Here is a 13,500-nt window from a genome sequence, read left to right on the forward strand (position 1 = left end):
TTGATGCTGAAATCAAGCTCACCTGATGGGGAAGAGTCTTGACGTCCTCCATAACCTCCTGAGTATCCACCTTTGCCTGGTTGACCTCTATTCCTCTTAGAGGGGTAGAAGGAAGACTTGTTTGCAGAATATTGCTGTTGACCACGTTGGGACTTGTTCCCTCGCTGGGGAGCATTGTCGGAACCACGGCCGGACGAACGCCCCCTTCGTCCGGCCCTGCCGAAAACCGGCCGGAAAGCCCTTTTTAAATTAGACTGGGCTTTGTCAAGGCCACTATAGGTGGAAACAAAGTTTGACAATTCCTTTAGGAAAGGGGTACCAAAAAGTAAACCTTGGGCCATAGGACCCGACTCCGAAGAGGCCAAATCCGTAAGCCTTGGATCTAGTTTCATGAGGATAGAGCGCCGGTGCTCAGTGGACAAGGCACAATTAGCGTTGCCAAGCATACAGATTGCCCGCTGAGACCAACCGACCAGAGCATCGGGATCAATAATGGAACCAGCTTCTTTGGCTTGGAAGGCCAAGTTCAAAATTTTTGTAAGAGGGCCCAAGAGATCCAAAAGTTTGTCTTGACACAAACGCCACGATCTATCAAGGCCTTTGGTAGGGTCTTTAGAATATTTCTTCATGTACGTGATCATTGTAGGATCCACATCAGGAGTAGCGGCCAACTTGTTTGGTAAATCAGGACGTGGGCACTCAGAGCGCAAACGCGCTCTCACATCCTTGTCATAGGAGTGACGGATGTGGGACTGAATGTAATCAGCCACCTCTGGGGCAGGCATCCAAGAAGAAGAATTGGGATGGATAATATCAGCGGGATTGAAATTTAACAATTGCGGGGAAGAAGGCGCGTCAACAAAATGCTCCTTACGTGATTTTTTGGAAGGAGGAGGCTTTGTAGTCTCGGAGGAAGAAGATGAGGAAGTATCGTCATCCGAGTCAGACGGAGGGTCAGGACGAGAGGACTCCTTGCGCTTCTTTGAAGAAGGAGCAGAAAGGGTTTTCGCAAGTTTTTGAAAATGACTGGAATGTGGAGCTTTGGGCGATTTTTTGGAACGCCCTGAGGCAGGAGGGACCCAGCCATGCTGCGCAGCATAGTCTGACAGATGTTTTTTCAGAGGCGCGATTGCTTGAGAAAGCGCCTGGCCCATGAAATCATCAAAAGAAGTAGAGGATTCCTCCTCCTCATAATATTCATAACCTTCTTCGTCACAGTAATCTGCCATGGCGACAATGTCTACCAGAAAAATGCCCAGTGAAGGTTAAGTTGAAAGAGGCAAAGCCAAATAGTTTGGGGGAGTGGTACCCCTAGCGCAAGTCTGATAACACAGAAAAAATCTGTGAAGAAGCAATGATTTGAATGTGGAGGGAGCAGACCTGCACAATGTCAATATTATTAAAGACAAAAAAAATTTCACACAAAAAATATTTTCCCACTCCAGGCAAAGCCTAGTCAAGATTTTACAACCCCCAAACTTTCAATAGTTTGAGGGCGTCAAGGAGCTCAAGCGGCAGCAAGAAGGGCGCAGTGAATCCAGTCACCAAATTGAAGCCGAGGCGCAGGCGGCGTCTGAGAGAAATACACGCTCGAAGACGTGTAAACAATCCAGCGCGCATGCGCGAACAGCCGCTGCCGCCTAGAAGAGTTGCGCGGAAGACGCGCGTCTCTTCAGCCCCGCTCCCGCTCCACACAAGAAAACCCGGGTTAAAAGATAACCCTGTCGGGAGGTGTCGCCCACGCTCCCCAAGTACCGGCACAGAAGCCGAGTATAATATGAAGACGCGTCAACAACGCACTAAGAAAAACGGAGCGCAAAGCGGCAAGTAGTATTAAAATAAGCTATAACAATAAACCATACAAGGTATTAATGAAGCACAAAGCTATAATTAAAACACAGTAACACTATAAAAGCGAGTAATGTAAAAGCACTTAACTGGCTGCGAAGCAGCAAAGAAAGAGGAAGTGTTCACCTCTATGACCCTATTTATACCTTCTCATACTCTATGGTTACCTGGTGTTCTGGGTAGTGTTGTTGTTTTTCTTTACTGCATTTTGATTGGCTGCTGTGTTTATCAGTAAAGAAATTGAGTAAGCATAATCGGAGCATCCGTCCTGCCATAGAATGAGGCGTTGCCATGGCAGAGGGCAGTGCATGCCTACGAAAAGCAGCGCTTTAAGCTCCACTAGAACATACAGTTGACTCTCTCAAAACACACACACCTCTACATTGGCCACCTCACCCCAGAGTCACGCGTGTCGTATTTCCTATTTTAACCCCAGCCTGCCGATCTACCCGTTTCCTTGCATTTACACACACTCCCGTAACAACCATCTCCCCAAGGCCCGTTCGGCTCACCAAACACTAGAGCACCATGGCAACAAATCGGTAAACCCCGCCTCCGTGCTGTAGCTGCGATTCTATAGGTCAACAAATACCTAGAGGTCCCGACTCTTTTCCTGACACGCTTTCTATTATGTCCTGCCGTAGTAACGGAGGTTTTCGATGTGGGCGTCTACTTGCACAGATAAGAAGGGAAAAAGTCCTGTCCAGGACACATAAACAAAGCGATGGGATTGACGACGCATCTAACAGGTCGAGGAGAAGACCACAATTAGTGTATTTTTTTACTGTTATATAGAAAATATGGACGGGAAGACGAGAGAAACTGAAAAACATGCATTTTGTATTTCCAAAGTTGACAACAATAGTTTCTTAACTATTCTGAAATTCACCAGCGATATTATAGGAAGCTTTTACAGTTTAAATATTAAAAAGTGTTCAGAACATATAATGTAGTTAGCTCATATTTTAAAATGTCAACAGAGTATCTCCTCAGCATTACAACAGATTACTCCTAACACCTCGAAGATTGCCGTCGGCGTTTTACCCTCGGAGCCGCGATGGCGGCCATCTTGAGAAGGGCTTACTCAGATTCAGTTGCTAGGCCTCTGCGGATTGCATGGATAGTTAGCGCGCAATAATATACCCGAACTCATGTGAAGTTTTAGTGGGAACTCCATTGTTTTGAAAGACCCCCTACTGGTGAACTCCACCGCTCTGTTGATGTCACAACAAGCACACTAGTTGTCTGAACAGTGATAGACAGCCCTGCAGTAATCCGATGTGCCATCTAGTCCGTCATTTGTGTCCTTGACAACCGTACCACCAATACGTGCTCGCACCCTAAAGCCTCAACGTTAGGAGATGGCGGGTCGGGCACGGGTGCAGTCTCTCCTCCGAAGGTACCGGCTACTACTGTTCACCGCGTTGCTAATCCTTTTGCTACAAGCGCTTCTGGGATGGAGCTTCCAGAGCCTGGAGGAAGGGGGCGAGGAGGTGAGTACGGTAGTGCATCAAGAATGTGGAATGCAGAATCTAAGGAAGGGTTGGGGGTGCTGGAGGGGGGGGGGGACGATAGCTATGTTTGCAAGTTATAGATGAAATAATGATTGACTTACCATGTTAAGGTGCTGGAGATGACTTCGGAATGGAAGTCACGTTTGCGATTGTATATCGACCCACATGTAATTGATCACACATTGGAATTGCAGGAGTCGAGGCAGAGACATTGTAAATGTATTCGCTTCATTGAAATCCATAGGTAGTTTGGTAGAGGCAGTATAAATTGTTAGTGAGAGAGGTAAACCGACATGGGAAGAAAAGAAGCAAATATTTGTGTTCATTTATTTTTATATAGCGCAGTGTTGTAATGCAAGCAATTGAGGAAACACCTAGCTTCTGTTGAAGAGGACAATTTATTTACTTCCTCTTGCTGTTCGGTGTCACTCACAATGAACAGGCGCTCCGAACTTAACGCTCTATGAAGAACCAATGTAATTGCTTGGGCAGGGGAAACATGGGAACATTGGGAAACATTATCACTACACATGATTGCATTGCTATGCTGTATATATTGCATTACAATACAACATGTGGTCTTTACCGAAAAGTGCTAGAGCGCTGTATAATGGAGAAAGAAAATTACAGAAGGCCCACATTAACCAAGAACTTTGGCACATTTAAAATAGACAAACAATTTAAAGAGTATGGTATGAATTGTAGCAGTCATAAAAATTGATAAACAGGATATGGACCGGAGCAAAGTACAAGACGGAGTCCAGTAAATCCAGGTAGAGAAGTAAGCCTCAGGGCACCACTCAGTGGAGATACTAAACCAGAGCGATAAAAAACTGGGGGGTGAGGTTGCTTCAAATGTCTGAAAGAAATGGGCTTTCAGCTCAGATTTAAAGATAAATTTCGTGGTGGTGGTGTGTGGGTTCGGAGATAAGGAGTCCAATACTCTGGTACCTCAGAAGAATTGTGCTATCATCGGTTTCCTTTTAAAGATTGAAGGTGCTAGTAGCAACGCTTCGGCATTCTGTGATAGTCTAGTGCCCCCAGCTAAGTTAAGGTTGCCAGCCAGGTAGCATGGAGTGAATGTATGTAGGGTCTTGAGATAAGTACAGACTGCCTTTATGTAGTCCTGGTTTCAATGGGCAGCCAGTGAAGTTAAGCCGGTATCTGCGAAATACAGCAATTCCTTTTGGCAGCATAGACAACGTTTTGGCAAATGTAGGATTGATTTAGTAAAAGTGGAAAAGACAAGTTGAGATGAGTTGGAGTACCCTATTCTGGCTAGCGCCAGTGATTGAACACAATTTTTGAGATCTTGTTCTGGATGTAACAGCAAATTGAGTGGAGAGCATGCAGTTGAAAGCATTTCTGGCCATAATGCTGATCTGTGATTTTAAGTTGAGCCTTGGATATTTGGTTTCGTCAACAGCTGTGAGCTTACTGTTAAGGGCGTCAAGTGTGTATATTCAGGATTTTATCACAAGTGGTTATTTCGATGAGGAAATGATGATAAGGAATTAAGTTTTGGAGGGGTTCAGTTTCAAATGATGGGAAGTCATCCTGTCTTTAATTTCGTTTAGGATGTAGCCAAGATGTAGCGAGATGTCCTTTGGAGAGGAGACCTTTAACACCATCGCTGCTAGTGATATTTTCCTCCTGTGCTGATATTTCATGAATCCCATTGTTCATGACGAGCTCAGCTCGTCATCAGCACAGCTCCACTGTGCCTCATGACAAGCTGAGCTCGTCATGAGCATCGAAGGGGTTAAGTATAGTTGGATGTTATCAGCATACTGAAGATAAGAGATATACAAGTAGTGTTAGACCCGGCTTCCTGGGCACCAGGGCTCTCAGGGGTAACTTGACTCTCTCAGGGTAGCGAGACAGCAGTCCAAGGCTTACTCAAGGAGGTAAGGTGGGGTTAGACATTCAGAATACAGTGCACACCGTACCACCAGCTGATAAACTCAATGTCCAGTCAGTGCTTTACTTTTTATAAAAGAAAAGTACTTTAATACACACAAGATAATTATACTACACATAAAACTAGGATAAACAGTGAAAACCAGAGGTCTCTGGGACAGAGTTCTGACCCCAAACAGCATTATAGCGCCTAGACGCCAAGCACTATAAAAACACAGTTAACATAAAAACACACAATAAGCATTGCATATTACAGACCATGTTACACAGGGCTGCTCTCATTCACTATAGCCTTGATACCAATCTTTGGATTAAAAGGATATATTTGAAAAACATTTTTTTATTGTTTTATTTCAACAATCAGTCGTACAATGAGCAATATTAAAGAAACAGGAATATAAAAAAGAATAATAAAAAATAAAAAAAACATACAGGGGGAGAAAACATCAATAAGACAGAAATCTTAAATCCATTTAGAAATTGGATCCCAAATTTTAAATCCTTGCCTTTTTTTCCTTATCCCCTTAAGCCTATACATAGCCATTTCTAGGTGATATATAGAAAGCCGCTTACACTGCCATTGATGAAAAGCTGGGGGTTCGGTATCAATCCAGCGAGAAGTTATACAGAAACGGAAAACAGACATACAGATGAACAGAAAAGCTTCTTCAGCAGTAGATCTGATCCCAGACTGATCTGCTTGAAGGCCAAAAATTACCAGTTCAGGAGAAAATTTCATAACAATCCCTAGATTATTATTAATAAAAAATTCAATGTCAGTAATGAAACGGGAAAGTTTCTCACATTTAAAAAACATATTAATAGAGTCTGCATCCATCTCTTCACAACAATTACATCTCGATTCACCTCCAGCCTTCCACTTGGCTATTTTGACAGGAGAATAATAAAGATCAAAGATCGACATATAATGTTGACTTTGAAGCGATCCATTAAAAAGTATCTTAATGGATAGCTCAATTGATCTTCCCATATCGATATTTACAGAATCTAGCTTCCTTTGCCATTTATTCTCTATAAGAAATAGATCGTCTTCTAGTTGGTTAATGGTAATTTGGTAAACCGGACCTATTTTCTTGGTTTTCCTAGTAGTTTCTAGGATCTTATTAGGGTTCATGCAGCAGTGAGTGAGAAGACCTTTTGATTCTAAGAAGCTCCGGATCCTGAGATACTTAAAGAAGTGATTCTTCGGTACGTCATATTTAATTTGAAGAACAGAAAATGAAGAGAAATGAGTATCTTCGTATAGGTCTCCCAAAACCTGGATTCCTAGAAGGAACCATCTTCTTATAATTGGATCATGAAAAACGGCTGGTAGGGCATGATTATTAAACATTGGAATATTGGCTAATTTCACCCAGAAAGAGGATTTTTTTCTTAATTTGACGCCAAATTACAAAGCCAGCTAAAATACTTTTAAATTTGTTTTTTTTGTAATAACTGGGTTCAATAATTTTAACTAAACATTGAGGAGTCGTCTTGCCTAGCAATAGTTCATAAACTGAGGGATAAACGGATTCTTCAGTAACAATATCCGGAAAAAGGAGTATACCCATATATCCTAAAGAAATAAGCCAATAGTACAACCGGAAATTAGGGACTCCCCACCCACCTTTTAACCTGGGCAGGAAACACCATTTCAAGGCTCGGCAGGAGAGATGGTACCCCCAAAGGAACCTGGAGACCATTCTATCAATCTTTGTAAAATAATAAGCCGGAAATAAGAGAGGTATGGTTCGGAATAAATATAAAAACTTGGGAAAAAATAACATTTTGTTTATATTGACACGACCATAAAGGGTAAAATGTAATTGACCTACTTTTAACCCTGTACTTAATGGTGGCAGATCTATCCTGCCCACGTCCTTGTTGAATCCTGTTCCTAGTGGTAACAGATTTGTAACACATACTCCTAATTTCGCACCCAACTGCAAAAACATTTTCTCGCCTGTTAATGGGATGGTTTATCAAGTCCCGGTCCAGAACAGGTACCAGTCCTTTAGTTTCTTGGACCAAAACAATTGACATCAGAGGGGGCCTGGGACTGGGAGGGATGTTATCCTGAGTACCAACAAGAATAACATAAGTGAGGTGAGAGAGGATTTACCTTCTGCCATTACGGGCAATTCTGAAAGTGGGACAGTAGTTCACTGTGCGAATTAGATTGTTGAGGATTTGTCGAATGCTACAGGTAATTGCATAGGCGGGCCGGTGGCTGACCAAAGTAATAGGGGCAATTGTACCAATAATACTCCTGGTATCGCCAATAATCGTCATTCTGTGGGGATTTCTATGGCCAGCTGGAATACTGCCGGATGGGCATCTAAGGCACTCAAATTGGAATGGGAGGGCATTGTAAGGTCCTATAATATTTTATGCCTGCAAGAGACGTGGTGTGTTGATAAACCTAGCCTTGAAGGGTATACATGCTACAGCTTAGATGCTTTTGAATCTAGCCATGGCAGGGCAAAGGGAGGTCTCCTTATCCTTATTTCAGTAGATGTAAAGTTGACTATTATTAAACATTTGTTAATCGAACCACATTCACAAATCATGTGGGTACGTTTACTGGATGGCACCGATGTGCTTTTAATTATTTCTTACAACAACATTTTTACCAACTCCCGGCACAAAGTGATAGATGAGTTATCCTGTGCCCTAATGAAGCTGGTAAGCGAAGCAACATGCACTTTTATTTTTGTTTGGGTGAGGGATTTAAATTTACAAGTTTGTAGTCTATCCTCCTCCAGGGTTTGTGGGATCCTAACTAACAGCGGGGAGAGTATGTCCCACTTTCCACATAATGCTTATGGAGAGTCAATCAATAGCACTATGGCTTCGTATGATTTAGAGCTATTGAGTACTGTACAGGAGGGAAGTGAGTGTCCAATCCCCACCTTTACTGGAAGGAATGTGAGCTCCATTATCGACCATATCATGGTCTCATCCAGTTTGGTACCCCATTGCATAATTAAAGTAAGGGACACATCCTCCTTGAGCGACCATAACCGTGTTAGCTTTCAAATAACTACATGGATGGTTAGAACTGAACCGCCCACTAGAGTATTGGCAAATATAGAGCCACATAGGCTTAATGGGGTTAGGCTGAGATGGAAAGGGGAAAATTCAGCCATCGTGGAACCCTTAATCATAAATAAATGCATGATGGACATTGACATTATCTTATCTCTAGGATGCCCGTCTGCACAGGTTATGAGTCATATTCTCAACATCAATACTGTCATTAATAATATCTTTACGGGGAAAAAAGTAGGCAGAGGAGGGAAAGGGATTGGATGGTTTGACCATGCCTGTACGTCCCTGCTCTCACAACTCAAACAAGCTCTGGCCATTACCCCAAGGGACAAGGACAGAGTCAAACTTCTAAGATTCGATTATAAAAAGGCGCTATCCAAAAGAAAGTAGGAATTACAGCAGGAAGCCTTTGATCATCTTACCCAGGCAGCAGAAACTGCCGATAGTCACCTGTTTTGGTCCACTGTTAACTCCCCTCTCCTCCAAGATGACAAAATCCCTCATCTCTCCTCTAATGTGGGCAGCGAGGACTGGGTGAACCATTTCTCCGCGATTTTCCAAGACAATACTATGATGCCCAATGAACACAGGACTTGGCCTGTAGTGCCTCTAGATATTTTGATGGGAGAGGTGGAGAATGGCATTAAAAATAGTAAGAGGGGTAAGGCTCAGGGGCCAGATGGCGTCCCGATAGATGTTTATAGGGCTCAACCACAGCTTTGGGGACCAATACTTACCTTGGTACTCAACGCTGCAGTAACTACCATGATTCCACCAACATGGGGCGACTCCATTATAGTCCCAATCTATAAAAATGGGAACAAAGCGCTGGCAAGTAACTACCGGCCCATCAGCCTGCTCGACTCATCTGTAAAAATTATGAGCAGAGTTCTGCTTTTCAGATTAGAGGAGTGGGCAGATGAGAATGGGATTCTTGCAAACTCACAATATGGATTCAGGAAGGGAAGAGGGACCCTAGATCAGTGCCTGAATTTAGAATTGTTGATAGGCAAGTACACCAGAGCCAAACCCGGTAACATCTATCTTTGTTTTGCTGACCTTAGCAGTGCTTTTGATTTAGTTAATCACTCACTTCTTTGGTCAGTTTTGCTTGACATGGGTGCCCCGAAAGAAATTATCTTTTTTCTCGCCAGACTATACAGCAAGCTGCAAACATGTGTTCGGTATGGTGTTAGTGGGGAATGTACTAGTAATTTTAATGTGAAACGGGGAATTAGGCAGGGTTGCGTCCTTGCGCCCCTTTTATTTACCCTTTTTGTTAATGGGGTTGAAGTCGCCTTGAAAACCATCAATATTTACAACAAGGGGTGGTGAGGGACAGAGTCTCTGAATTAAGCAGAAATCTCTCACCCAGTCAAGAGATCAGGGCTAGATCCAACACCGTTTTTTAGCTCACTGCACCATCCCAGTTTCAGAACCTGGCTGTATGCAAATTAGTCTGTTCCTGTCCCAGTGCATGATGGGAACAGGGCAAACCAAACTACAAAAGCCAATTCTTACACTGGGAAGGAAACAAGCTCCCGGGGACCGGTTTCTGGCATTACAGCCGTCTTCGGCCCGGTTTGCTTGAATCCTGATGGTGCAATGAGCAAGGGTCTCACATCTGAGAATACCCTTCCACGCTTAGGGTGGACAAAAATATTTACAACAAGGGGTGGTGAGGGACAGAGTCTCTGAATTAAGCAGAAATCTCTCACCCAGTCAAGAGATCAGGGCTAGATCCAACACCGTTTTTTAGCTCACTGCACCATCCCAGTTTCAGAACCTGGCTGTATGCAAATTAGTCTGTTCCTGTCCCAGTGCATGATGGGAACAGGGCAAACCAAACTACAAAAGCCAATTCTTACACTGGGAAGGAAACAAGCTCCCGGGGACCGGTTTCTGGCATTACAGCCGTCTTCGGCCCGGTTTGCTTGAATCCTGATGGTGCAATGAGCAAGGGTCTCACATCTGAGAATACCCTTCCACGCTTAGGGTGGACAAAAATATTTACAACAAGGGGTGGTGAGGGACAGAGTCTCTGAATTAAGCAGAAATCTCTCACCCAGTCAAGAGATCAGGGCTAGATCCAACACCGTTTTTTAGCTCACTGCACCATCCCAGTTTCAGAACCTGGCTGTATGCAAATTAGTCTGTTCCTGTCCCAGTGCATGATGGGAACAGGGCAAACCAAACTACAAAAGCCAATTCTTACACTGGGAAGGAAACAAGCTCCCGGGGACCGGTTTCTGGCATTACAGCCGTCTTCGGCCCGGTTTGCTTGAATCCTGATGGTGCAATGAGCAAGGGTCTCACATCTGAGAATACCCTTCCACGCTTAGGGTGGACAAAAATATTTACAACAAGGGGTGGTGAGGGACAGAGTCTCTGAATTAAGCAGAAATCTCTCACCCAGTCAAGAGATCAGGGCTAGATCCAACACCGTTTTTTAGCTCACTGCACCATCCCAGTTTCAGAACCTGGCTGTATGCAAATTAGTCTGTTCCTGTCCCAGTGCATGATGGGAACAGGGCAAACCAAACTACAAAAGCCAATTCTTACACTGGGAAGGAAACAAGCTCCCGGGGACCGGTTTCTGGCATTACAGCCGTCTTCGGCCCGGTTTGCTTGAATCCTGATGGTGCAATGAGCAAGGGTCTCACATCTGAGAATACCCTTCCACGCTTAGGGTGGACAAAAATATTTACAACAAGGGGTGGTGAGGGACAGAGTCTCTGAATTAAGCAGAAATCTCTCACCCAGTCAAGAGATCAGGGCTAGATCCAACACCGTTTTTTAGCTCACTGCACCATCCCAGTTTCAGAACCTGGCTGTATGCAAATTAGTCTGTTCCTGTCCCAGTGCATGATGGGAACAGGGCAAACCAAACTACAAAAGCCAATTCTTACACTGGGAAGGAAACAAGCTCCCGGGGACCGGTTTCTGGCATTACAGCCGTCTTCGGCCCGGTTTGCTTGAATCCTGATGGTGCAATGAGCAAGGGTCTCACATCTGAGAATACCCTTCCACGCTTAGGGTGGACAAAAATATTTACAACAAGGGGTGGTGAGGGACAGAGTCTCTGAATTAAGCAGAAATCTCTCACCCAGTCAAGAGATCAGGGCTAGATCCAACACCGTTTTTTAGCTCACTGCACCATCCCAGTTTCAGAACCTGGCTGTATGCAAATTAGTCTGTTCCTGTCCCAGTGCATGATGGGAACAGGGCAAACCAAACTACAAAAGCCAATTCTTACACTGGGAAGGAAACAAGCTCCCGGGGACCGGTTTCTGGCATTACAGCCGTCTTCGGCCCGGTTTGCTTGAATCCTGATGGTGCAATGAGCAAGGGTCTCACATCTGAGAATACCCTTCCACGCTTAGGGTGGACAAAAATATTTACAACAAGGGGTGGTGAGGGACAGAGTCTCTGAATTAAGCAGAAATCTCTCACCCAGTCAAGAGATCAGGGCTAGATCCAACACCGTTTTTTAGCTCACTGCACCATCCCAGTTTCAGAACCTGGCTGTATGCAAATTAGTCTGTTCCTGTCCCAGTGCATGATGGGAACAGGGCAAACCAAACTACAAAAGCCAATTCTTACACTGGGAAGGAAACAAGCTCCCGGGGACCGGTTTCTGGCATTACAGCCGTCTTCGGCCCGGTTTGCTTGAATCCTGATGGTGCAATGAGCAAGGGTCTCACATCTGAGAATACCCTTCCACGCTTAGGGTGGACAAAAATATTTACAACAAGGGGTGGTGAGGGACAGAGTCTCTGAATTAAGCAGAAATCTCTCACCCAGTCAAGAGATCAGGGCTAGATCCAACACCGTTTTTTAGCTCACTGCACCATCCCAGTTTCAGAACCTGGCTGAAAACCATCAAGGCTGATGCTCCACAGGTTGCAGGGGATAGTGTCCCAGTTCTGCTGTATGCTGACGACGCGGTGCTCCTGTCACGGACACCCGTTGGTCTACAGCGTCTGATGGACAAGTTCACTGAATTTATTGGGAGCAGGAAACTGTTGATCAATAAGAATAAAACCCATACGATGACCTGTGGGATTAAATCGGGCAGAAACCACTCCTTTTTAGGGCTCGCCTGCTGATGCACATGCGCATAGCTGGCGAGCTATATTGCAGCTTAAACAGAGTTAACCTAACTCGGCGATTTGTTGCAGTGCCCGAAGCGCGTGCACATCAAAGCCACCAGCCTCCTCAGGCATCTCAAGCCTCCCCCATCCGGCATTTATCCTCCCTTAATTATTCACTGCAGGGCCGGCCGGCCAACACATCAAAGGCTGCTGCTCCCGGCCCCTATTCTTCCCTCTCCTCGCCCCCCCCCCCCCCCCCCCCCTTCCCACCACAGCAATGCAGAGGGATTGTTTATATTGCAGCCTAACCATCTCCCACACTGCTCCTAACCGTTGTTGGTCATGATATAATTAAACGCTCTAACTATTTTATCAGGGCCACACAGAATTTTATAAAGTCTTTTGCTGGCATTTTCGTTTTATGCTGATTGCTATTTTACACCTTTCACATGCTGGCGATTTGCTTCAAAGGAATACATTCATCCTGCATCCCGTTACTAGAGCTTTCTCCTATTCTGCTATATATGGGTTTTAGTTGAATTTCATTGATCTCTTTTACTAATGATTTATAAAAAGTGCCACATACCACACAGCTCCACCTACACAGCTCCACCGATGCACCCACCACACAGCTCCACAGAGGCACCCACCACACAGCTCCACAGAGGCACCCACCACACAGCTCCACCGAGGCACCCACCACACAGCTCCACCGAGGCACCCACCACACAGCTCCACCAAGGCACCCACCACACAGCTCCACCGAGGCACCCACCACACAGCTCCACCGATGCACCCACCACACAGCTCCACCGATGCACCCACCACACAGCTCAACCAATGCACCCACCACACAGCTCCACCGATGCACCCACCACACAGCTCCACCGATGCACCCACCACACAGCTCCACCGATGCACCCACCACACAGCTCCACCAAGGCACCCACCATACAGCTCCACCAAGGCACCCACCATACAGCTCCACCAAGGCACCCACCATACAGCTCCACCGAGGCACCCACTACACAGCTCTACCTACACAGCTCCACCGATGCACCCACCACACA

The 13,500-nt window shown here is 45.1% G+C and overlaps 1 protein-coding gene across 1 annotated transcript in view; it reads left to right on the forward strand.

The window, feature by feature from the left end:
* The first annotated feature begins 3,166 nt into the window (after positions 1-3,166).
* The window catches only part of XYLT2 (xylosyltransferase 2), a 111,465-nt gene continuing 101,131 nt past the window's right edge, over positions 3,167-13,500 (forward strand). The window contains exon 1 of the mRNA XM_086930817.1: positions 3,167-3,341. Coding sequence (XP_086786943.1) covers positions 3,210-3,341 — 132 coding nt within the window. The 5' untranslated portion in view covers positions 3,167-3,209. The remainder of the gene's footprint in view (positions 3,342-13,500) is intronic.

Source organism: Lissotriton vulgaris, chromosome 7, assembly GCF_964263255.1.
Source record: "Lissotriton vulgaris chromosome 7, aLisVul1.2, whole genome shotgun sequence".
NCBI lineage: Eukaryota > Metazoa > Chordata > Amphibia > Caudata > Salamandridae > Lissotriton > Lissotriton vulgaris.